The sequence below is a fragment of the Oryctolagus cuniculus genome, chromosome 14, assembly GCF_964237555.1.
Source record: "Oryctolagus cuniculus chromosome 14, mOryCun1.1, whole genome shotgun sequence".
Classification (NCBI taxonomy): domain Eukaryota; kingdom Metazoa; phylum Chordata; class Mammalia; order Lagomorpha; family Leporidae; genus Oryctolagus; species Oryctolagus cuniculus.
This window is the reverse complement of record NC_091445.1, coordinates 50,025,600-50,053,083: the sequence shown is the minus strand read 5'-3', so window position 1 is coordinate 50,053,083 and position 27,484 is coordinate 50,025,600. Positions and strand designations below refer to the sequence as shown.

General features: G+C 38.0%; 1 protein-coding gene across 7 annotated transcripts in view; it reads left to right on the top strand.

Moving 5' to 3' along the window:
* Positions 1–27,484, top strand: part of CDH12 (cadherin 12) — a 1,101,741-nt gene that overhangs the window by 771,143 nt on the left and 303,114 nt on the right. For 6 of the 7 annotated variants that reach the window (XM_017344661.3, XM_051853848.2, XM_051853851.2 and 3 more), the window contains one exon: positions 16,370–16,779. In XM_017344661.3, coding sequence (XP_017200150.1) covers positions 16,549–16,779 — 231 coding nt within the window. In that variant the 5' untranslated portion in view covers positions 16,370–16,548. Of the gene's footprint in view, positions 1–8,490; positions 8,779–16,369; positions 16,780–27,484 lie in introns of all 7 variants that reach the window. The other variant, XM_051853852.2, reaches the window with a different exon arrangement.

Here is a 27,484-nt window from a genome sequence, read left to right as displayed (position 1 = left end):
CTGTCCAGCTCCTTGCTGATGTATCCTGGGAGTCAGCAGGGGATGTCTCAAGTGCTTTGGCCCCTGCCACCAACTTGGGAGACCCTTTTAGAGCTCCTGGCATTCACCTGGCCTGGCCATAGCTCCTCATGGGCATTTGGAGAATGAATCAGTGGATTGAAAGATGTCTCTCTCCCTCCCTCTCTCTCTTTCCCTCTCTCCCTCTGTCACTCTACCTTTCAAGTGCATGACAATATATTATCATACATATTATAAATATATTTGTATATACATATATACTCTTATTTTTAAAATATGATTGATATTTTATAGCCCCAATTCTGTGTATTGAGATTAGTACTGATGTGTGCTAGACTGTCCTGAGGCTTCTTGATGCCCCTTTCTATACCATCCAAGTTAAAATCTACAAAAGTCTTCTTTTCTTTTTCTCTTCCTCCCCTGTATGCCTACCTACCCATATACCATGCAGCCCCCTCACTGTGACTATGGTCTCAGTCAATACCCTTTCCCCTATGTACACTCTCTGAGAAATCAGCTTGTACTACATTCAGCTTTATTTTCATCATAGATTTAGCAACTCTGGAATTCTAGTAGATAAAACTTGTTCACTCCATTGAGTACTGCCATTCTTCAGATCTTTGTGATTCCCTATAAACAGCATGGTATCTGTTCTTGCAACTTAAGGGCTCTTCAGCTCAGATTCTTGAGGGCATCTGTAAAGGAGCTTCCACGACTTAGTCTCCCAGATAAGTTAAAGCCTGATTCATGTCCCTCTTTCACACAAGTTCACTGTCTGCAGGAAGAGTGCCCTGCCCTTGCATGTTGATGGTAATCCTCTGTGTTAACAGTTGGCTTTGTTCTCCCCATGTGTAGCACAGATGAACTATTTTCAGCCCAGATGATTTCTGTAAAACTTTTTTATTCTATACTTTTGAGATTTATTTCACTTACACAAAAGACAGAGTTACAGAGAGAGGGAGAAATGCAAATATCTTCCATCCACAAGTTCAAATCCCAAATGACCACAACAGCCAGGGTTGGGCCAGACTAGAGCCAGGAGAGAGCAGCCTCATTGGTGTCACCAATAACCCTAGGCTCTTATCATGAGCTGCCAAGGCTATAGAAGCTTCTTGAGTTCTCCAACTCTGATCTTATTTAGACAAGGCCATAGTCAAAGTGGAAGTTCTGGCCGGCCCCATGGCTCAATAGACTAATCCTCCACCTGCGGTGCTGGCACCCCGGGTTCTAGTCCTGGTCAGGGGCCGGATTCTGTCCCGGTTGCCCCTCTTCCAGGCCAGCTCTCTGCTATGGCACGGGAGTCCAGTGGAGGATGGCCCAAGTGCTTGGGCCCTGCACCCGCATGGGAGACCAGGAGGAAACACCTGGCTCCTGGCCTCGGATCAGCGCGGTGCACCGGCCGCAGCGGCCATTGGAGGGTGAACCAGGGGAAAAGGAAGACCTTTCTCTCTGTCTCTCTCTCACTGTCCACTCTGCCTGTCAAAAAAAAAAAAAAATGGAAGTTCTCTCCTTCCTTCAGAGAAAGGTACCTCCTTCTTTGATGGCCCGTTCTTTCCGCTGGGATCTCACTCACAGAGATCTTTCATTTAGGTCATTTTTTTTTAAATTTTTTTGCCACAGTGTCTGGCTTTCCATGCCTGAAATATTCTAATACTCTCATGGGCTTTTTAGCCAGATCCGAGTTCCTCTAAGGGCTGATTCTGAGGCCAGAGTGCTGATTAGGTCATCTGCCAATCAATGAGTTTGCTGTGTTTCCCACTCCCCATGTTGGATCATTCTCTCCTTTTTAATTCTATCAGTTAGTATTAGCAGACACTAGTCTTGTTTATGTGATACCTTTGACTCTTAGACCTATCACTGTGATCAGTTATGAACTGAAACTGATCACTTTGACTAGTGAGATGGCATTGGTACATGCTACTTTGATGGGATTGAATTAAAATCCCCTGGCACGTTTCTAACTACCATTAGGGGTAAATCCGATTGAGCATGTGCCAAACTGTACATCTCCTCCCTCTCTTATTTCCACTCTTATATTTAATGGGGATCACTTTTCAGTTTGATTTAAACATCTATGAATAATTGTTGTTAATTAAAGAGTTCAACCAATGGTTTTAAGTAGAACAAAAAATACTAAAAGGAATAAAGTAGTAAGTTGTTCCTCAACAGTCAGGGCAAGGGCTGAACTCTTTAATTAACACACAATTATTCTTAGGTGTTTAAATTTAAATTTAAATGTAAATTGAACTCTAGTTTTTCAGTATTAACATTTCCTTTAAAATGAAGCCAAAGTCCACTGGTGATCAGTCCCCAGGTCCCACATCAAATCCTCTACCACTAATTTAACTTTCATCTTCATACATTTGCCTTGTTGAACATTTGGATAAATGAAAAATCTATATACTGTGGCCTTATATGACTAACTTATTTAATGTAGTCTAATATGTAATATGTTCATCATGCTGTAATGGTATATGCATTTAATTTCTTCTCATTGCCAAATTATATTCCATGTCAAGATGTGATATGAGTGAGGAAAAGATGGACTCTTTATATCAGCCCCTGGATTGTTTATTTCTATTCTACACCTGAGACACATTAGCTCAAAATCTCATTAGAGTCAAGCTCAGATGTTTACACAACTATTTTTAATTTTTTAAAAAAAAATTAAAATCTAAGGGCCAATGCTGAGGCATAGTGGTTAAAGCCACCGCCTGTTGTGCTGGCAACCCATATGGGTGCAGATTGAAGTCCTAGCTGCTCCATTTTCAATACAGCTCTCTGCTGTGACTTGGGAAAGCAATGAAAGATGGCCCAAGTCCTTGGGCACCTGCACGTATATGGGAGACCCTGAAAAAGCCCCTGGCTCCTGGCATAAGATCAGCCCAGCTCCAGCTGTTGCATCCATCTGGGGAGTGAACCAGCGGATGGAAGACCTCTCTCTCTCTCTCTCTGCTTCTGCCTCTCTGTAGCTCTGCCTTTCAAATAAATAAATGAATCTTTTCAAAAATTTAAAATCTACTTGATAGGTAGTGAGACAGTAAAATGTAGAATATGTGAGAGATAAAGAAAGAGTCATAGACATTGACAGAGAGAGGGAGGTGGAGAGAGAAAGTGAGCACTCCTGTATGCTGGTTCATTTTTGTAAGGACCAGGCTTCGTCAAAACACAAGCTGAGAGCTGGGAATTCAACCCAAGTCTTACACATGGGTAGCAAGAAGCCAATTAAGCCAGCACGACTTACTCCCAGAGTCTGCACTGGCATGAATCAGATCTGGAGCTGGGAATCAAACTCAGGCATTCTGATGTGGGATATGGTTGTCTTAACTGCTCTGCTAAATGCCTTTCTTTTACATTCAATTATTTTTAGAATAGCCAATCAAATTCAGTTTTAGCCATTTATAGAATGTCTTATTTACTTATCCTAAGTATCCATCACGGATGGGGAACCTCCAGCTCACGGGATGTATAAGGCCCTCATGATTATTTGGTTTGCTCCTGCCAAGGCAACCCCAGGCAGGACATGAAATTCAATGTGTCTATGGCAGGCAAATTTTTAAGGGTAGAATTTTGTATGGCCCCCAAATTATGTTATAAATATCCAAATGAGTTCCAGCAGACAAAGATTTCCTCATCCCTTCGTTAAGTTCCTGCTACACATGAAAGAGACTTGGATGGACTTCTTGGCTCCTGCCTCTGGCCTGGTGTATCCCTGGCTCTTCTGAGCATTTGAAGAATGAACCAGCAGATGGAAGATTCCTCTCCTCTCCTCTCCTTCCCTCATCTCACCTCCCCTCCTCTCCCCTCCCCTCTCCTCTCCTCTCTCCTCCTTCTCTTTATCTTTGTTACTCTGCCTTTCAATTGAATAAATGTTTAAAAATATATTCTAGTATATCTCCTGAGTACATTTTTGCACATGTTGAAGTTAGATCACCAACTTCCTCTTTTGCATTTAGATATCTAACCGTATCAGAATAATTTGCTGAAATGAATATGCTTTCCAATATATCTAAGAATTCTGAGGAAATGAGTGTAGTACACCATAAGTTTTATTTTAGGATATCAACTCTATTATTCTATTCTGCTGATCTCTATGAGAACTTTTATGCCAGTAATATGTTGCCCTAATCATGGCAGCAGTGTACTAATCTTTGAAACTGGAAAGTGTAAGTCAGCCAAATGTTTTGCACATTCTGTTTTTTTTTTATCCTGTGTGAATTTCAGAATAAGCATGTTGCTAAAAAATTATAAGTAAAATGTAGATATGGATCAATTGGGGGAATATTATCTTCTTAATAATAATATTTTCCAATAAGTTATATGACATGCTCTTTCATATTTTTAAGCATTCTTTATTTCTTTCAACTGTTTTTTGTGGTTTACAGCCAACATAATGTGTACTTCTTTTGTTAAATATTTATTTGTTTAAATATTTATTTATCTGGAAGGAAGAGTTAGAGAGAGAGAGAGATCAATCTTCCATCTGCTGATTAGTCCCCAAATGGCTGCAATGACCAAGGCTGAGGTTGGTTATAGCCAGGAGCCAAGAACTTCAAAAACTTCATCTGAGTTTCGTATGTGGGTGGCAGGGACCCAAACACTTTGGTTATCTTCTGCTGATTTTCCAAGGGCATTAGCAGGCAGCTAAATGGGGTGGAACAGCCAGTGCATGAACTGCTGCATGTAGGGGATGCCTGCATCACAGTGGTAAGTTTACCTGTTACACCACAACACCAGCCACGTCTTCTGTTAAATTTTGACTTAGGTATTCTAGCTTTCTCATCTGTTCTAATGGACTTGTTCCCTTAATTTGAGTTCTGTATCCCATTTCTAGTATATGGAAAGAATATAATTTGAGTTTTGAGGCTTCCAGTCTTCTGACATTTATGTGTCATGTGTGTGTGTGTGTGTGTGTGTGTGTCTTCAGGATATTCTGTATAGAGAATAATGTCTTCTGAAATGGAGATGAATTTTTCTGCCTTTCCACGTGATACTTTCTGTCACTTTCTTATATAATTGTTCTGATAAACCTCAATTAGGAAACTAGATAGGGGGTTGCTGCTGCGGCATAATAGGTTAAGCCTCCTCCTGTGGCATTGGCATCCCATATGTGTTCAGGTTCAAGTCTAGGCTGCTCCACTTCTGATCCAGTTCCCAGCTGATGGCCTGGGAAACAGTGGAGGATGGCCCAAGTGCTTGAGCTGCTGCACCCACAAAGGAAATCCAGAAGAAGCTCCTGAATCCTGGCTTTGGATCAGCCCAGCTCAAGCCATTGCAGCCATTTGGGAAGTGAACCAATGGATAGAAGACTTCTCTCTGTCTCTCCCTCTCTCTGTAACAATGCCTCTCTCATAAATGAGTATTAAAAAAAAAAAAACCTGTGAACTTACCTTCCTTGTTCCTGTTCTATGCAGTCCATCACCATTACCATGATTCATCATGTCAATTGTGAATTTTGTTCAATTTATCAGGTTGAAGATGTTAATTTTTCTTCTGATTTTATTCAGTGTTTCTACCAATAAGATATATTGAAGATTGTCAAATAATTTTCTGATGAGCATTGAGAGGATTGTGTACTGCTGTTTTTTTTTTCCCCTTGTATTCTATTGACAAGGGCATTACATTGAATAATTATTGGATGCTAAACTAACGTGGCAGTAAATGGATAAATCTCAGTTGGTCATGCTGTGTCATCTCTTATTTGCTTTCCAGGATTTGGTATGCAAGCGCTTTGCTGAGCATTTTTACATATGCATTTGTAAGAGTTATGGGTCTGAAGTGTTGTTTGTGTTAGTGTGTGTGTGTGTGTGTGCATGACTTCTGAAGTTTAGATAGACTTTGCTATTAGATAATAACCTCGTAGAATAAGTTGAAATATGTTCCCTCAGCATTTTAAGTTTGTGAAAGTTTTGTATTAATTATTCTTTGAATATTTGATAGAATTCAAAAGTGAAGCCCCCTCATTTCCATCTCATTGAATTGTCTTTTCTTTTTCCCCCCAGATATCTTTTATTTAAGGAATACAAACTTCATACATTTCATAATTACAACTTTAGGAACATAGTGATTCTTCGTACTATACCTGCCCTCCCACCCACTCTCCCACACGTCTTCTGCCTCACCTTTGCCCATTCTTATTTTTTACTAACATCTATTTTCAATCAACTTTATACACGTATGATTAACTCTGTGTTAAGTAAAGAGTTCAACAGTAGCATAAAAAAAATCTGTTCCTCAACAGTCAAGACAAGAGCTGTTCAAAGCCATTGCTTTTCAAAGTGTCAGTTTCACTTCTATAGATTACTTTTTAGATGCTCTATTAGTTATCACAGAGCATGGAAGAACATATGATATTTGTCCTTTTGGGACTGGCTTATTTCACTGAGTATGATGTTTTCCAGTTTCATGCATTTTGTTGCAAATGGCCAGATTTTATTATTTTTTACTACCATGTAGTTGTCCATGGTGTACATATTCCATAATTTCCTTATCCAGTCTTTGGTTGACTAGCATTTAGATTGATTCCATATCTTAGCTATTGTGAATTGAGCTGCAGTAAACATGGAGGTACAGATAACTCTTTCATGTGCTGACTTCATTTCCCTGAGGAAATTCCCAGGAGTGGAATGGCTGGGTCATCTGGTAGGTCTATATTCAGATTTCTGAGGTAGTTCCATAATGTCTTCCATAGTGGCTTTGCCAGTTTACGTTCCCACCAACAGTGGATTAGGGTATTTTTCCCCCATATCCTCACCAGCATTTGTTGCTTGTTGATTTCTGTATGAAAGCCATTTTAAGGTGGGTGAAGAGAAATCTCACTGTGGTTTTGATTTGCATGTTCCTGAGGGCTAGTGATCCTGAGCATTTTTTCATGTTTCTTTTGGCCATTTGGATTTTCTCTTTTGAAAAAATATCTGTTTAAGTCCTTTGCCAATTTCTTAATTGAGTTATATGTCTTGTTGTGGAGTTTCTTGATCTCTTTATATATTCTGTTTTCTAATCTGTTATCAGTTATATAGTTTGAAAATAATTTCTCCCATTCTGTCAGTTGCCTCTTTGCTGATCGTTTCTTCTGCAGTACAGAAGCTTCTCAATTTTGTCAATTTTGGCTTTGATTGCCTGTTCCTCTGGGATCTTTTCCAAGAACTCTTGCCTATACCAATGTCTTGCCAGGTCTCCCCAATGTTCTCCCAATAATTTGATGGTATTGGGCTGTAGATTTAGGTCTTTAATCCATTTTTTAAAATATATATTTTATTTAAGTTATACAAGTTTTATATATTTACTTTATACCCTTACAGGAACATAGTAGCACTTTCCCTGACCCTTTATCCCACTCATGCTCCAATACTTCCTTCCCCTCTTTCTCATATTCCCACTCTTAATCTTTGCAATGATATTTTTTAGTATACTTCATGATCATGTAGTTAATGTTACCCTAAGTAAAAGAGTTAAACAAATAGTATGTAGAGAAAACAAAACAAAGTTAAAATACTGTTCCTCAATGAAAGAGACAAGGGCTATAAACCATCACTGGTTGTCAAAATGTCTATTTCACTTCAGCACATATTTCAGGTACTCCATTCATTACCTCTGATCAGGGAAAACATATGATATCTGTCTTTTTTAGGACTGGCTTATTTCACAGGGCATAATGGTTTCCATTTTAAGTGGAGTTTTGTGTGAAGTGTAAGGTAGGGGTCTTGCTTCACACTTCTGCATGTGGAGAGAGATCCAGTTTTCCCAGAACCATTTGTCGAAGACACCCTCTATGGTCCAGGAATTGATTTTAGCTCCTTTGTCAAAGATAAGTTGGTTGTAGATGCATAGATTGATTTCTGGAGTTTCTATTCTCTTCCATTAATCTATCCATCTGTTTTTGCACCAGTACTATGCTGTAACTGTCCTGTCTAGCTTTGTTTTTGTTGTTTTCTGTAACTAAGAAGAATGTCCTCGGTATTTTGATTGGTATCACATTGAATCTGTAAGTTGATTTTGATGGCATAGATACTTTAATGATTTTAATTCTTTATGTATTTTAGATAGAATTAGATTTCTCAAACATTGAGTCAACATTAACCCTTCCTTGCCTTTTTAGGAATGTGCATTTCATCACAGTTGTTTACTTTCTTAGCATACAATTATTCATAGTATTTGTTATAAGCTTTTTAAAATTTGCCCTAAGGTTGATACTGATATCTTGTCTTTCTTTACTATTTTTAATTCCATGATTCTTCTCTCTTTCTCAAAGTAAATATTACTGAAATTTGCCAAACTTATTCTTTCTTTCAAAGGACCATATTTGGTGTGTTAATTTTATTTATTGTTTTGTATTTGATACATTGGTAATTTCCACTATAATTTTGTCATTTCTTCTTACTGATTGCTTTGGGTTTAATTTGCACTTAGTTTATTCTTGTTTCAGAAAAATGATAAAATTATTGATTTGAGAATTTTTTTTTTATTTGACAGGTACAGTCATAGACAGTGAGAGAGAGAGACAGAGAGAAAGGTCTTCCTTCCATTGGTTCACTCCCCAAATGACCACTGCAGCTGGCACTGCGCCGATCCAAAGCCAGGAGCCAGGTGCTTCCTCCTGGTCTCCCATGTGGTGCAGGAGCCCAAGCACTTGGGCCATACTGCACTGCCCTCCCAGGCCATAGCAGAGAGCTGGACTGGAAGAGGAGCAACCAGGACTAGAACCCGACACTCATTTGGGATGCCAGCACTGCAGGCAGAGGATTAACCAAGTGAGCCAAGGTGCCAGCCCCAATTTGAGAATTTTTTAAAAATCACTTTTTAGTGGCATTGTAGCTATAAATCTTTTCTATGTACTATAATTCATACATGAGTTTTGGTGTGTTCTAGTATCATTTTAATTCATGGTAAATTTAAAAACCTTTTTCTAGAAATTCTTCTTTGAATAACTGTTTAGAACTGCATTGTTTGGTTTTCTTTTTCTTTTTTTATTTTAGTTTCTCCGGTATTTTTTTTTTTCGGTAGTTTACTCTTGATTGTGTTACATCTTGGTCAGAGAACATATGTTGCAAAACCTGCATTTTGATTCTTCCTTCTGCCACATCAAAGCGAATGTTGAGTTCCTCTAGTAAAGTTTTTCTTTCTGGATTGTATTTTTCATCTCCATAATTGCCATGTGGTTCTTTAAATAAAATTTTCTTTTAGGACAGGTGCTGGCAGAGCAACCAAGTCCCTGCTTGGGAAGCTTGCATCCCCTATCAGAGTGCCTAGTTGAAATCCTGGCTACTTTACTTTACGATACACCTTCCTGCTAATGTGCATCCTTGGAGGCAGTAGGCAATGGATCAGATACTTGAGTTGCTGGCAGCCATGGGAGAGACCCAAAGTTGTAGACTCCTGGCTTTGGCCTTGTCCAGCCCCACTATTGTGGCCATTTAGGGTCTAAACCAGCAAATGAAAGATCTCTCTATCTCTCTTTCTCTCTCTCTGAAACTCTACTTTTCAAATAAATAAAATAAATCTTTAAAAAATAAAAGGTAGTCTCTATGTATGGCTCACATCCTCTTTCTCCCACTCCTTTCACACTTGTAAATTTCTCCAGTGTCTGATATAATGTAGGTTGTACCATATTTTCTAGCTGCAGCCAAATACCTAGATGATAAAATCTCAAACATTTATCAGCAAATATTTTGAAATGTTTCAATTATAAAACATGGATTTATTTCCTTTTTTTCTCAAGAGAAAGGCTTAATGTGTTGATTTGACTTCAAAGGCAGAGTTAGAGAGAGAAAGAGGGAGAAACAAAGAGATATATTCTATCTCTGGGTCACTCCCCAAATGGCCAAGATGGCCAGGGCTTGGCCAGGCTGAAACCAGGAGTCAGGAACTTATTCTAGGTCTCCCATGTGGATGCAGAGCTCCAAGGGCTTGGGCCATCTCCCAAGGTGCTTTCTGAGGTGCATTAGTAGGGAGCTGGATTGGAAATGGAGTGTCCAGGTCTGGAACCACCACCCATATTGGATGTCAATATCACATGCTCATAATACATGACATTAGTAAATACTATTATTTCTGTGGTCATAAAAGTAATTGATGCTGTTTGGCTTCCTAATGTGATTGTTAAGTAGACTATGAGATATAGGCAATTTAGAGATCCAAAGATCCATGAACACTTATAAATTATGATTGTTGACTAATCATACCTACGGACATTGCTGTTTCACTCTTAACAGCCGTAGAGATTGGTCTATGGTCTCTTCTTCTCAGTAGTCAGTTAACAAAATAAAAAGTTCAAGGCTGTGGTTTTGTTACCCAGAAAAGGAGTAAACCTTCTTTCAGAATGGAAACCAGAGGACTCTCTAGGGATGCTGGCTTATGCCCAAGGCATTCCAAGAAATATCTTCATTTCTAAATAAAGATTAAACATTGCACAACTGTGTGAATAGCTTTGAATAGTTCTTCTAGGAATCTTGTTCTTCAGTTACCAGATGTGCTTGGAGTTTGTAAATGTTTATTATTTATACATAGTGCATTTAAAACAATATAAAGCAGATAATTTATTTTAAAAATATCACATTTAAAATTTTTTATTTTCAATGTATGTAGAGAACAACATGAGAAAAATATAAAGTTGATTGCTTATGTCATAAACTTAGTTTAATAAAGTTAATGATTTTAGGAACACATAAACCGTGTATTGATTTTTCTGTTTCTTAATAAGAAAGCCTCTGTTTGTATTATTTAAATTGGAAATACTTTCAATTACTAATGTAAATGATCATTTATTCACGAAGATGGGTAGGGAGAGCTGTAAATATTCTTTTTTTAAAAAAACTGCAATAAGTATCCTTGAAAATCACTCCATAGAATATTAATTTAGAATGGACCCTATGAATAGGCACCATTACAGAATTATTCAATGAGCAGGTAGGCTTAGAAATGTTGCCCAATATAGAGAACCAGTTTTAATAATTAACATATCTGTCAGCTTACTAAGCCCTGCCCCCCCCCCCCGACAAACAGAGCCCTTTCAGTGCTGTTTTTACAAAATTGGGCCATAGTGGGAATTATCTTTAAAAGTAAATACACCCCAAATTAAATATAGAAACCACAGCCTTTGTGTATCTTAGCCTTGGAGACACACTTCAAAAATGTTACTCCCAGTGGATTTTTCACAAAAAAAGTATCCTCTGCTTTGATAAATGACAATTTATACAAGACTATTAAAAAAAATAAAGATCTCCCTTCTATTAAAAGGAATATTTGGGTCCTAAGACTCATCATTATGCTTCAAAAATTCTTTGGAAAGCCACTCTGACTCTATGAAAGATTCGGGAAAATAGGCAAATCTAAATATTTAAACACTATCACTGAAATAATCTGGTACATGGGGTTAAACACAACTCTGGTGATGTGCTTTGTAACAAAATGTCGCCTGTAAGTTTCCCATGCTTCCATAGTGTGCTGACACCTCAGAATAAGTCTGCTACTCTTGCTTTTCTAACAACACCACTGGTGCTGGGGCAAGTGCAGCCAGGTTGATAGCTGGATGTAGTCTTTCCTTGTCATTTATCCTATGTTTCATGCCTTGGGGACTTGTTTCCCTTTCACTTAAGAACCAGAGTCCTTCAATATCCTTGCATTATTCTTGCAGTGATATAGCACTTTAAAAGCTCCCTGGCTGACAACTGTGGCCAGAGGCTGGGATCTGTTGGAAGCACCAACATGCACTGAAAATAACCTCAGTTCAACTTTTCACCATAGGTCTGTAGTGTTATTGAGATTTGGAATGAATTTTAGGATCACAGAGAAGAAATACGAGTAAGTAAATGCATTTGCATAAATGTCCTAATTGAGGGATGAGATTAAAAAATAATTGTTTAACCATATATGAAGCTCCACAGATAGAACATTGTTGATTATGTTCGCACATTTCAGAAGCTACTTAGCAGACTGTTGCTTATACTGAACTATATTATGAATTCATTTAAAATGATAGCTCAGGTCTGTCTTGTTCCAAAGCCAATCTTTTTTATTAACTAATTAATTATTTTTAACAATACCAGGTCTTCCCTTTCACACTTAATAAACCAGAAAATATTAATGTGGCATTCATGAACTTAACACAGTCTTCCTAATTTATCTTATGCTCAGCCATTGCCATTTTTCCTCTTTCCTGATTAGTGATCTACTCCTGTGATTATTTGCTTACTCTTTTCTAGATGGGGTAAAATGGTGAGGAGGGGTTAGATATTAGTGATAGGGCCTATTTCTGTCAGCTGTTCTGTCCTTGACATCTACCATAGTATCTGACACATGAAGTAAATTCAGAATTGTGAAGGAAGTCCAATAGTCCACACACACAACGAGTGATGCCAGAATACATACACAGTTCAAGCAAATGGGACTGGATAAGGAAGCCTGGCATAGCTGGAGATGATCTCACCTTCTCTGCACAATAAGTAACTGTTTAGTGCTTTAGTGCATGGAGTAGCTGCACTGTCAGAGCACATTCTGAATTTTGAATCACAACCCAATTTATTAGTACAACACAGCTATCAAGCATTGATTTTTTTTCTGCTGCTGCCTAGAATCATATACCCCTCTCTAGAAGCCAAGTGCTAGATTTCTCACCTTCGAGGGCAGTCTATTCACTTGATAGCTACAATCTCTTAATTACACAGAAGAGGTCAATGAATTAAATCTTAATCTGCCCAATAATGAAATACTAACTTAGTTTTGGAAAAAAGAATTCAGAACCAAAATCTGCAAGCTAATCCTTGTTTCGCTAGGATTTGAAAACTTTGAAGTTTTAACCTATTTTTTCATTCACTAACAGGGCTAACAGAGCTACTAGCATTCAAGAGTGTGAACTCTGGAGTCACATTGCTCAGATTCAAGCCTGAATGATGTATTCTAATTGGTGAAACATGGCCAAGTTATTTAAGTGTGTTCTTCCATTTATTTCTATATGTTGGTATTATAGCAATACCTCTTCCACAAAGCTTTTATGCAAATGCAGATTATGCCACAACATATGGAACATAGTAATTTTTCAACAGAATTAGCTTATATCAGTCATTGAATAAATCACTCAAACTTAACAAATATAAATCCGGTACCTACCATATGCTAAGTAATATTGTTGATGTCAATTATTTCAGAAATTCTTTTTTAGAAATTCAAATCTACCCATGTGATTCCCCTTCTGTTATTTTTCTTAAAGACTTATTTATTTATTTGAAAGAGTTACACAGAGAAAGGGGAGGCAGAGAGAGAGAGAGAGTGAGTGAGAGACATCTTCCATCCACTGGTTTGCTCCCCAATTGACTGCAAGGGTTGGAGCTGTGCCGTTCTGAAGCCAGGAACCAGGAACTTCTTATCATCTTATGGTATAAACATTATTGTAATTAAAAATAGGAACACTTCTCATTGCACATACTATAATCCAATAATTATATGAAGACTTTTAAAAATATTTACTGCAATGAAAGCTTAAAAGATCATGTTAACTAAATACACATTACAAGCTATGCATCTGATAGGAATCAAGATTGCTCTGAGATTCATACCATATACAAAAAATTCCTAAACATCCGGTGTTTCCAGTGGATCAAGGCCAAAGAAGTATTGTTTTTTATTTAAAGTTTAGAAAGTCTTCTAGACAGCTGATGTTTTTATCATTTACAATTTAATAAAAGAATTTACATCTGCATGTAGTAATTTAGCTTCTTTCCTGGGTCATCTGATGCTTCCAGTCTCTAACTTCATAGAATATTTTTAAAATTTTTTTTTAAATTAAGATTTTTCCCCAGAATCTGTGGAAATGAGTTTTGGTTTATTTTCTGATCTCAGAGGATATTTTGAAATTCGGGTGATATTTTTAGTTGTCACATCTGGATATGGGAGAGAGGTACTGTCATCTGTTGGGTGGGATATAGGAGTGAAACTGATATTGGTATTCTATAATGACCAGGGTGTATTTCTGTCCCTTTCCCTTGAAACATATCATTTGCTTGGTGATTCTGAAGTATTTGATTTGTTATACTTTCTAAGCAATTTCTTCATTATATATTATGCAAGCTATTTATAAAGCCAAATATGAAATTAAATGAAGCTTAGCCAAAGGAATATATGTTGGTACAAAATATGTATATATCAATGTTCAACAAAGAACACTCAGCACACTCAAGATATGTCCCAGGATCGATGAATTATACACTCCCAAATGTCAATAGAGCTCAAGTTATAGAATCTTATTCTAATTTTAATTGTGTACTTTAAAATGATATTAATGATCACTCATTACAACTATTAATGTTGAGGAAAGATTACCTCTGTTTATTGCAAACCTTTTGCTTCATTGTAAATAATATTTTTTCAAGTCTGAAAACTTGGATAATTTATCCAAATTAACAAGCTAAGCATTAGTGACCATGTACCTATATAATTCTTTTTTTTTATCTTTTATTTAATGAATATAAATTTCCAAAGTACGACTCATGTGTTACAATGGCTTCCCCCCCCATACCGTCCCTCCCACCCACAACCCTCCCCTTTCCCACTCCTTCTCCCCTTCCATTCACATCAAGATTCATTTTCGATTATCTTAATATACAGAAGATCAGCTTAGTATACCTTAAGTAAGTATTTCAACAGTTTGCTCCCACACAGAAACATAAAGTGAAAAATAATAGATGATTTTTTTTAAATGATGATGAAATCAGATCAGACCTATTGTCATGTTTAATCCCAGTGAAAGTCAAGTTGGGAATTGATAATTTCTTTTTTTTTTTTTTTTTTTTACAGAAGATCAGTTTAGTGTACATTAAGTAAAGATTTCAATCGTTTGCACCCCCATAGAAACACAAAGTGAAATATACTGTTTGAGTACTCGTTATAGCATTAAGCCTCAGTGTACAGCACGTTAAGGACAGAGATCCTACATGAGGAGTAAGTGCACAGTGACTCCTGTTGTTGACTTTACAAATTGACACTCCTGTTTATGGCATCAGTAATCTCCCTATGCACCAGTTATGAGTTTCCAAGGCTATGGGAGCCCCTTGAGTTCTCCGACTCTTATCTTGTTTAGACACGGTCATAGTCAAAGAGGAGGTTCTCTCCTCCCTTCAGAGAAAGGCACCTCCCTCTTTGAAGACCTGTTCTTTCCACTGGGATCTCACTCACAGAGATCTTTTTGCCAGAGTGTCTTGGCTTTCCATGCCTGAAATACTCTCATGGGCTTTTCAGCCAGATCCGAGTGCCTTTAGGGCTGATTCTGAGGCCAGAGTGCTATTTAGGACATCCGCCATTCTATGAGTCTGCTGAGTATCTCACTTCCCATGTTGGATCACTCTCCCCTTTATTTATTCTATCGGTTGGTATTAGCAGATACTAGACTTGTTTATGTGCTCCCTTTGACTCTTAGTCCTTTCATTATGATCAATTGTGAACTGAAATTGATCACTTGGGATAGTGAGATGGCATTGGCACATGCCACCTTGATGGGATTGAATTGGAATCCCCTGGTATGTTTCCAACTCTACCAATTGGGGCAAGTCAGCCCGAGCATGCCCCAAATTATACATCTCTTCCCTCTCTTATTCCCACTCTTATGTTTAACAGGGATCACATTTCAGTTAATTTTCAACACTTAAGAATAACTATGTATTAATTATAGAATTAAACCAGTCATATTAATTAGAACAGACAAAAAAATACTATGAGGGATAATGTATTAAGTTGTCCATTAGCAGTCAGGGCTATGCTGATCAAGTCACCATTTCTCATAGTGTCCATTTCACTTCAGGAGGTTTCCTTTTTGGTGTTCAGTCAGTTGTCACCGATCAGGGAGAACATATGGTATTTGTCCCTTTGGGACTGGCTTACTTCACTCAGCATGATGTGTTCCAGATTCCTCCATTTTGTTGCAAATGACTGGATTTCGTTGTTTCTTACTGCGGTATAGTACTCTAAAGAATACATATCCCATAATTTCTTTATCCAGTCTACCATTGATGGGCATTTAGGTTGGTTCCAGGTCTTGGCTATTGTGAATTGTGCTGCAATAAACATTAGGGTGCAGACCGCTTTTTTCTTTATCAATTTAAACTCCTTTGGGTAAATCCAAGGAGTGGGATGGCTGGGTCGAACGGTAGGATAATCTTCAGGTTTCTGAGGAATCTCCAGACTGATTTCCATAGTGGCTTGACACTAACCCACTGTTGGTGGGAATGCAAACTGGTCAAGCCTATATAATTCTTTAAAAATTTTTCCTCTCTACTTTAAATAGTTGACAGGTATAAGTGAGTTTTGATAAATATCACCAGGAAATTTTATTAATTTAGGGTATTTGTGTTTATCTGTTTTATAGGTCCATTTAGATGGAATATAATACAGCAGCAATATCAAAAGGATTAATGTCTGTGTGGTCATTTCTGCAATAAAACAGAAAGCTCAGTGGTTAAGGCCACAGACACCTCAAACCTGGATCCCACAAGTCTGCCTTAAGTGCTGGAGTTTTTATTACTCTGTGTAGGAAAGCCTTTGCCAATGCTTACAAGGAACTGTTTATCACTGCTTCTCTGGGTCCTGTTTGATGGAGGTCTCCTAACACCACTTCAACCACAGCCACGGCAGACTTTGACCACAGAACCAAGAGAAAATGTTCTCCGCCTGCCAGGACGACGATTACATTTTCAACGAGTTAAACGTGGCTGGGTATGGAATCAATTTTTTGTGCTGGAGGAATACATGGGCGCCGAGCCTCAGTATGTTGGAAAGGTAATGCCATGTTTCTTTTGACAATCGCTTAGTAGGAAGGGGGAACGTGAATTGTGCATTGTGTGTGGATGTTTTGCACAGGAGTTGAACAAACCAGTGACTAGATCACTGGAATTGAACTCCAAGAGCCATGTTTCTCTTCCTGACTCAATGACCCTGGTAAGCTTTCCGAAATCATTTATATCCTTTCGCTTCCATTCTAGCTAGTTATTTTAAGAAAAGTAGTATATATCTTGTTTCCATTTCTGGTATTGTATTCTGGAGACACAAAGGTAAAAATATGTAAATGGCACTAAAAATGTAGTTATTGCACATTACTGCTCATGGTTCATCTAAAGTTGTAAACCAACAACTTCAGAGCAGAGAGAAAGATCAACTGTCATAATATTTGAAACTGATATTGGTATTCTATAATGACCAGGGTGTATTTCTGTCCCTTTCCCTTGAAACATATCATTTGCTTGGGGATTCTGAAGTATTTGATTTGTTATACTTTCTAAGCAATTTCTTCGTTATATATTATGCAAGCTATTTATAAAGCCAAATATGAAATTAAATGAAGCTTAGCCAAAAGAATATATGTTGGTACAAAATATGTATATATCAATGTTCAACAAAGAACATAATTTTAAAATCTTATTGCAAGTTTATAGAAATTATTTTTCCATGAAATAGTTGATGGCAATTTATTTCAGCACACCTACATTTCACTGCTTATTTTTCTTGTATAAATTTTTTCATCCATGTCTAGAATAGAGATTACCTATCCATCCCGCCAAAAATTGTTTTCCCCAGAAAAATAAATATTGTATTTTATTGTTACTTGCTAAAGTACTTTCTAAACTTTCTAAAAGATTTTTCAAGGGTTTCAATAAAACATATATGCCCTAGACGAATTTAAAATAAATTCAGTGACAGAAATGGAAAATAATAGTAGGAAGAGTATTTGAAAATAGATTTAGAAGATCATGACTCTTGACTGTTAAATCTACTGAGCTTTCTAAAAAATCTAAGTTAAAGAGAATCATGATGGGTCTTATAATTTTAATATTTGGCCAAAGGAAACATAGTCATTTAAAATATACCTTTTTGACTATACTTTTTTGAAATTGTTCTTGTGGAAATGCATTTAAAAGATATTGGAAAATACAGTATAGAAGGATTCCCAATGAAACTTTGTTGAAAATGAGCATATAGCCATGATTGCAACTAAGGTACATGGGGCCACAGTCAATTATTTTTAATATAATTTTACTTTGGCTTTTTATCTGTAGTTTTTTAAATTGCATTGTTTTTTTCATTTGAAAGGCAGAAAAGAAACAGAGAAACAGAGAGAGATCTTACATTCCAGAATGCCCACAATAGCAAGGGCAGGCCTAGGCTGAAGCTGGGAACTGCAGACTCAATCTGGGACTTCCACATGGGTGGTGGGGATATAAGTGCTTGAGACGTCACCTGTAGCTTCCTGGGATATGCTTTACAGGAAGCTGTCATGGAGAACAGAGCTTCTTTCCCAAGGGGAGAACCCAGGCAGTCCCATAGGAGATGCAGGCATCTTTAACAGTAGTATAAAATACCCACCCATTAGTCAAATGTTTTTGCAGGATACCATCTGTGTATAAAAATGGCGTCATCATAGCCAGCGCCGCGGCTCACTAGGCTAATCCTCCGCCTAGCGGCGCTGGCACACCAGGTTCTAGTCCCGGTCGGGGCGCCGGATTCTGTCCCAGTTGCCCCTCTTCCAGGCCAGCTCTCTGCTGTGGCCAGGGAGTGCAGTGGAGGATGGCCCAGGTGCTTGGGCCCTGCACCCCATGGGAGACCAGGAGAAGCACCTGGCTCCTGGCTCCTGCCATCGGATCAGCGCGGTGCGCCGGCTGCAGCGCGCCGGCGGCGGAGGCCATTAGAGGGTGAACCAACGGCAAAGGAAGACCTTTCTCTCTGTCTCTCTCTCACTGTCCACTCTGCCTGTCAACAACAACAACAACAACAACAAAAAAAAAAAAATGGCGTCATCACCTCAGATCAGTCTGTGAGCACAAACCCGGCCATCCAATTTCCAATGATCTTACAAGTTAATAATTATAAAAATATAGCCCCATTATGCAGGCCCTATTTCTTTAATAGTCTGATTACTAGGAATCAGAGTGTGCACACATTACCTTGGGGCTACCTGATGTTGTAATCTTAGGAAGGATTTGTGAACCGATTGGTTAAGCAGGTCATTATAAGCAGAAATGAGGAACAATGACCACTGAGGCCCAGGGCTTCCATTTGGAACCAGTGTGCCTTTCTGAGGTCGTATCTGTGGCCTGTTAATAGCTCCCAGCCCTGAGAGAGTCTTAGAAAATTTGGGGGAAGGTTCTGTAAATTATGAATTTGCCAAATTTTACTGCACAGAGTTCTGCATATAAATGAAAACATTTACTAACATATTTTAGGTTTAAATAATTTCATTTAGTTCTGGTATACTTGCTTCTTTTTTATTTAACTTAATATAAGAATAGCATTTTGACATCCAAGACACATGGAAAGGTAGCATAGCTTTAAACCTCTACTTCATAAAAGGCAGTAAAGTCTGCTTATGATTAAACTTATACCAATTAAGGGTCCTTGAAAGTACCTGAGAATAAGCCCTTCTGTGTTTGTTTTTCTTTTTCATTTTTGTGGTTTGAGAAGGGATAAGAATGAGAGCAAGAGCAAGAGAGCTGCCATCCACTAGTTCACTGAACATATCCACAACAGCTAGGACTGAGCTGCGGCTGGTGCCAGGAACTGGGAATACAATCCCAATCTCTTGGATGTATGTCAGGAACCATGTTACTTGAGCTATTATTGCTGCTTTCCAGTGTCTTCACTGGCAGGAAGCTGGGTCTAATGCTTGCCTCATATTCTCTGTAGATCTGTAGACATTAGTTGACACAACTGGAGGTGACAAAATCAACATTTTTTGAATAATCTAATGAAACTGCTTTTACTGTTTTCTACATAGAGTACCATTTCATTTCCAGAGGGACAGAAGGAAAAATAATATAAGGGGTTGCTTCTATATGTTACTGTTTGATTCTCCAGAATACAACTTATATATTTTCTGGGAAAGTATGGAGTCCATCCAGTTATTTTAAAGATGAATTATTATTTATGTATAACTAAAGAGTTGTGGAACTACATCCAACATAATTTCAACAGTATTATTGTCGTAGGTACTTGGCTCCACATGAGTGATTGATAATGAAAACCCTTAGTTCTTAAGCAATGTACATTTCTAATATAAATGAAACAATGGCTGCCAAGATGGCCTTTATGCAAGGAAGCTAATTAAAATTTAATTAACTCTGTATTGATGTTTTTAAACTTGGGAATAGAAGTATGATAACATAATGCCCAATTAAAGCCTTATATGTATGTATGTATGTAAATATTTATAAATATATTTATATATATACTGTTTCTAGAAAGGCTTTGAGATAACTCATGGAAAAGTAAAGTATTATAAATAATAAAGATCTTAGGATTAAAAAATGTCAAAAAAAGAAGCACAACAGATAACTGAGCCACAAATCTAACCTATCATTTTGTAAAAGAGCAAATTTGGAAAACACTACTTTTTGTATTTCTCGTTATTGGAAACACCACTTGTTTAGAGAATAATCGGTTTTCCTACACTTATATTGAAATAATTTTCCCAAATAGGAATTTATAGAGGCATTCCTCTGCAGCTTAGTGGGTATTAGCCTTGAAAACCATTATATTTAATGGAGGCAATATTAATGTTGACACCATTTCAAGTAAGACCAAACTGTGATATTAAACTGAATATTAGTTTACATTCTATATAGAGAAATAGTAACGGTATCCAGAGGTATATGTATCTCATATATACATACATACACACACACACACACACATATATATGTATATATGTATATGATTTACTTCAATACTTAGACAGGTTCTATACTTTAGAGCAGGTAAAATATTTTAGATTTCAAACTATTTATTTTATTTTGCTGTAAAAGATTTATTTGAAAGAAATAAAGATAGACAGAAAGAGAGAGAGAGGCAAGGCTGAGCCACGCCAAAGGCAGGGCTGAGGTAATCCAACCTGCTCTCCCACATGGGTGCCAGGAACCCACATGGGTGCCAGGAACCCAAGTACATGTACCATCTTTTACTGTCTTCGTAAGTATATTAGCAGGAAGCTGATTTAGAAGCAGATAAGCTGGGAATCAAACTGGCATGGGATGCCAGTGTCACAAGCAGTATCTTTACCCTCTGTGCCACAATGCTGACCCCATGAAAATTATTTGATTTAGATATTACCAGTTGTGGGATAAGCATTGTGTCATAACAGATAAAGCTGTTTCCCACAGTGCTGGCATACTGTATGGACACTGATTCATGTCCTGGCCGCTCAACTTTCGATCAGCTTCCTGCTAATGGCCTGGGAAAGGCAGAAGATGACCCAAGTAGTTGGGCCCCTGCCACCAACTGGGAGACCTGGAAGAAACTCCTGGCTCCTGGCTTCTGCCTGGCCAAGTGCTGGCCATTGCAGCCATCTGGGAAGTAAACCATGGATGGAAGACCTCTTTCTCTCTGTCTCTTCTTCTCTTACTTGCTCTGACTTTCAAATAAATACATATATCTTAAAAAGACATTACCATTTGCATAATGAGCAGCATTGTAACAGACATATACATAGACACACATGTATAAACCCTCACTTACACAATAAATTGGATGCTTATACCAATGTAGATGATTATATGCCTATGTGTAATACTAAGTTTTTTCATCATCTCAAAGCTATATATCTAGAAAATGCTGCCCATTTTGTAGTCAAAAATCATTTAGGAAATTGAGTTGTCATGTTGTACTCAGTAGCAATTTCTAAGAATGGAAGCGTATATAAACCCTTGTTTCAGAAGCATCCATTTATTCAATATAGTTGTGATGGAGGATGCACTAACTTGAGACACTTTTAAGTCTTATAGAGGTAGATGTTAAGTGTGAAGTTCCCCAGATTGCAGTTATGATAGGGGAGCCTTAATAAGAGTTTCCTTTAAGCAGTTTTATATACAGAAACTTACATGATCCTCAAAACAGCACCATAAGATATATTATTAATTGCCCTAATGTACACATAGAAAACTGAGGCACTGAAGTATGTAATTTCTCCCTGGTCCAACATTCAATGAAAGCAGGAGCTAACATTTTAAATAAGGAATCTGGCTCCATTGCAACAACAAAAAAATCAGTATATTATACAATAAGTCTCCTATGTGCTAACAATAATTTGAATATTCTGTCAAAAGTGTTGTTACAGAGACATGACTAGGGATTGTGGTGTCGTAGGAACACTTGCAACTATATGCAGAAGAGGGCGGAATGTAGAAAAGCCTTCACAGATCAGGAAGCACCTGAAATGAGTCTTGAAGGATTATTTGATTTTTCCACAAGAGATAATCTGGAGGAAAGTTTTTATAAGCACTGAGGCTTGAAAGTTCAAAGTGAGCCTAGGTAGCCATATTTCAGTAAGTCAGGGAGTGTGAAGCCAACTCCTATAGTAGATAAATAGAGAAAGTGTGGAAAGAGTCAACGTAGCACTTATCCTTAAGGGTGTCAGTATCCACAAAAATTCTTAGTAGGGGATTAACATTGACCAAATTGAATCTTAAAGATTTATTTATCTAAAAGTTGAGAGAGAGAGAGAGAGAGAGAGAGAGAGAGAATCCTCCATTCAATTGTTCTCTCTCAAATGATTCAATTGCTGGGGCTGGTCCAGACCCATGACAAAAACCTAGAGCTCTATTCTTGCCCCCTGCATGGTTACCAGTACTTGGGCCATCTTCCACTGCCTCCCCAGGAGTATTAGCAGGGAGCTGATTAGGAAGCAGACAAGCCAGGGCTCAAACTGGAGCTCCAATGTGAGATGTCCACACAGAAAGTGCCAGTTCAATCTGCTGCACCACAATATTGGCCTCAGAATTATGTTTTTAAAATGACCAAAATGACCATCCAGACAGCAAATATTATGATGTTATGTGTCATGGAAGATAAAATTTAAAAAAGCGTAAGGAATGACAAAAATGTCTGAAGTCATTCAATAATGTGTTTTAATTATATTTTAAAATTCCCTTCATTTATTTTTACTTTTTATTTTTAAAATAATTTATTATGCTTCATTATTATTTTATGGTACAAATTTATGGGGTATGATGTGATAATCCATATATAATACATATATGAAGTATGACAATTGATGAGAAAGAGGTGATCTATGTCAAAATAATTTTAATGATTTCCTCTAAAATTTAAAGAAAGGGGAAAGGGATGAATTAAAGCCCAAAAATGGTATTTCAAAAAATATAACTGAAAGAGATTGGGGGATGCCCTCATTGATATGCCTAGTTTTATCTAACAGATATTGTATAAATTAGTTTTCTAGAGAAACAGAACCAATGGGACATATATGCATAAAGAGAGAGAGAAATATTTTAAGAATTAGGTCATGTAATGGTTTAGGTACAAATCCAGAATTTTCAGGGTACACCTGCAACCCTAATGCAGTCCATCACCAAATGCAGTCTGTTGTAATATGCTTTCGTGTTCAGAAGAAGTCAAATTTTGTTTCATTATGGCCTCTAACTCAATCCATGTCATCTGCTTGCATTAAAGGGGATAATCTTCTTTGTACTCATAGTCCACTGATTTAAATAGTAATCTCATCCAAAGAACACCTACACAGAAACATCCAGAATCATGTTGGACCAAATAGTATACTGTGGTTTGCCCAATTTGATACATAAAATTAACCATTACATGTCCATTCCTTATCAACTTGCCACTCATACTCATCTTCAAACAAATTTCATCTACAAATAAAGACAGTAACAAGGTTATAATTCAGCTTAACATGCAAAGAGCAAAAATGCCTTAACTCACCAGAAAAGGATGTAGTGTTCTCAAGTGTTGTTTACTCATCTCTTTGATATACTATAGATGAAAGTATATGAAGTAAAATTAACAATATTTAAATACTATAATCTAAGACCCATACTTGTTATGCTACATTATAAAAGAATAGAGGTAAGAAAATACAGATATCACATATATATATAATTTTCATATCAAAATAAGGAAGAAATAACTCATGAAGATTGCAGGCTTCCTCTCTGTAACTAGTATCATACCTGGTGTTTATAATTATCTTCTTCCACTACTGTTCCTATTTCTTTTGTTCTTTGGCAGTAACTGAGCTGTGGTGACTATTTGCCAGAGTTGTGACACAACTTTCATTCAAGAAAGATCCAGTCTGGCTGTTAATAACCCCGACTAGACTGAATGGATTGGGTTGTCATAGTTTTTCATTGACTTCAAAGAGCAAGAAAATACAAGGGGTTACCTAAAGGATTCATCTGTATTCCAGACATACTCTTCCTTATTCCCATTGTGCAGTAGCAGCCCAATTTTTCCTTAGTGGATAGGATCAGTGACCTCAGTCATTACAGTAATTCTCTTCAATGCCATTGACTCAGAGGTATGAAGGTCCCCAATGGCTCAGTAGCATTCTTAACTTCCATTTCAGTGGAATCGTCATTGTGTGTCCTGATGGAAACATTCTTCCCTTTGGTGCTGGGACCTCTTGGCCAGCCTATCATAGGGTCATAGGAGCAGGAAACTTTTTTTTTTTTTTGCTAGTAGACAGAAAGTAGTACCGCTCCCATTTCTACATCTTAATGTGGGATTCCTAGCTTAGGTTTCATTTCTGGCTATGGAAGTAACAGTGCCAAATATTGAATGCTGGGTCAAAGTCCATAAAACCTCCTGGAGAACTTCTCTCCAACACTACTAGATATTACCAAAGCATTGGTATTGAAAAGCCATTCACCCTTCTATCAAGCCAGCTACTTCAGGCTATTGTAAAACCAGATAAAACTAGTGATTCTATGAGCATGGGACTATACCTTACTTGATTTGCAACTGAGTGAGTTTCATGATCAGAAGAAGTACTGTGTAGAAGACCATGGAGCTAGATCACTAATTCTGTAAGTTCTCTTAATAGCTCCCACCCTACTGGTTATGGAACCAATTATAAATGTTCTGCCATTCCTAGTGCATATTCTGGAACTGGGAAAACAACCATGGAATGAATCGGGGAACTATTGGTACCATTGTAATATGGTAATTTCTGAACTCAGTGACAATAAGAGTCACTGTGATGAAAGACTAGATCTCTTTGGGGAAGACTGGGAGAAATATTAGTAGTATAAATATTTATAAGTCTAATGGGACCATTCCAAATCTGGGAAATGATTGAGGGACAGTAACTCTATTTTTATTATCCAGGTCAGACTTTTGTCCACCTGACCTAGAAGTTATCTGTACATACAGATCAAATGAGAATGTAAAAGGCTTTCTATCTGGCTCAATCATGTGAGAGACTAAGATTAAGTTTGCAGCTTCCAGCTTTTGCCAGGCCATTTTTGGCATTTGCTAAGTGAAAAGTTAGATGGGAGCTCCTTTCTCTTTCTCCCTCCCTAATAAATTAATAAACTATATATATTTATAGATACACCCCACATATATATAGTCCAGCGATTAAATTGACTTCATCCAATAAACATCTTCAAAGAAATATCTGAAATTATATTTGAAAATATATGGGCACTCTGGATAAGCCAAATTGACACAAAGTCAGCCATCACAAACTCAAATTGAAATCGGAGAAGACCCCCTAAAATCTATACAAAAATGTGGCCCTTTAAAGTTCCCCGGAAGTGCTATCTGGGGTGCCACATATGCTACCGGAATGTGGAGTGCCATACGATATCACTATATGCTTATTAATAAATCCCCAGTATTAATAAGCCCAAGAGGGTTCTTGCCTAATATTTAAAGAAGAATTCTAAATACCAGCACAGATAAACAAGGCAGCATGGTACATTTTAAACCTCTATTTAGTAAGAAAGATGCATAGAAGAGTGAGAGCTTCATTAAGGGAGAGAGGTAAATCTGGGTTCATACCGAGCACGAGCACCAGGAACCAGCCACGTGGAGGAGCATCTAGGTCAGGAAGCCTAGGGCAGGTGGCCCAGAAGGCCATGCGCCCTGGAGGCACAGGGCTACAGCCAGTCCACTCTTGGCAAGAGGCCAGGGAAGAAGAGAAGGGGCCGGGACACACTGTGTCCCAGGCTTTTAACCCACTTCTAAAGGGGAGTGGTTAATTAACCTGATTGGCTGGTGGGCACCCAGGTGTGGCCAGGTAGGGGCTATGAGGTCATGAGGTCATACAGGGGCGTGGCGAAGGTGTGGTCTTCCAGCTCACAATCTTAATTGATTTTAACCTGTATGCCTGCTTACTTCAAAATGAGACTGACAAACTCAGTCTGTTAAGGAAAAGGGGATTGGGACCGGCTCTGTAGTGTAATAGGTTAAGCGTCTGCATGTGGTGGTTTGAAGCTCAGCTGCTCCACTTCCAATCCAGGTCCCAGCTGATGGCCTGGGAAAGCAATAGAGTATGGCCCAAGTGCCTGGGCACCTGCACCTATGTGAGAGATCTGGAAGAAGCTCCTTGCTTTGCATCAGCCCAGCTCTGGCTGTTGTGGCCATTTGGGGAGTAAACCAAAGGATGGGAGATCTCTCTCTCTCTGACTCTCCCTCTCTTTGTCTGTAACTCTGCCTCTGAAGTAAATAAATAAATCTTTAAAAAAATAAAAAAGAGAAGGGGATCAGTGAGTCTCAGAGGAAAGAAGTGAAGGTTAACACAGCTTAAAGGAACTAACTTTTCAAAAGGTTTTTGAGGCAGTGGAACTAATCCACAATGTGTAATTTTCTTCTCTAGTAAAAATAAAGAACAGTGATTGGGTTGATTCACTATGGTGATTTGATAGGGCTTGGGTGATGGAAGAGAGAGTGGTACTAACAGGAGAAATACAAAAGGAGGGTGGATCTAAATCACTAAAGGTACAGAGAGTCATACCTATAACAATGTATGCTTTCATTCTTAAACAAAGTCACAGCAGTAGTGGTATTTGGTTTTGCTTTAAAGACTGACAACAAAATAAAAGTAGCATAATGGCCTTTTGTAATAGCTCAAATTGCATTGCAAATATAATGTCTAATTGGAGTTCTTTCTAAATTAACACATAATATTAAGATTATTTTGACCTAGGTATATAAAACTTTGTGGTAGCTTTGGCATCCGCAAAGAGAGAAGACCTATACTTCCGGGAATGGAGAGTCCCTACCCGCACTTCCGGGGAAGAAAAGTCCTTATCTAGGTCCCCATGGGTGCCTAAAGGTCAACCAATGAGGTTCAGACCTGCCTCAACCTTTGACCCCTAAGCCCTGTATCTATAAAAGGAGCCCTCCTAATCTCTGATGCGCGACTTCCCTGGCCCCCGATCTGTTGGGACCAGGGATCCTCGCCTGGGAGCAGAATCCCAATAAAAGCTTGTGCGTATTTGTCTGCCTTGTACTTTGGACTCAACAAAAATGCAAAGCATATCACAAAAACTATATGAACATTTTATTTTAGATTTAATATTTATTTGCAAGGAAGTGTTACAGAGAGAGAAGGAGAGACAGAGAGAAAGGGAAGTCTCCCATCTGCTGGTTCACTCCTCAAGTGGCCACAATTGCCAGGGTTGGGGCAGGCCAAAGCCAGAGGCCAGAGACACCACCTGGGTTTCCCAAATGGATAGCA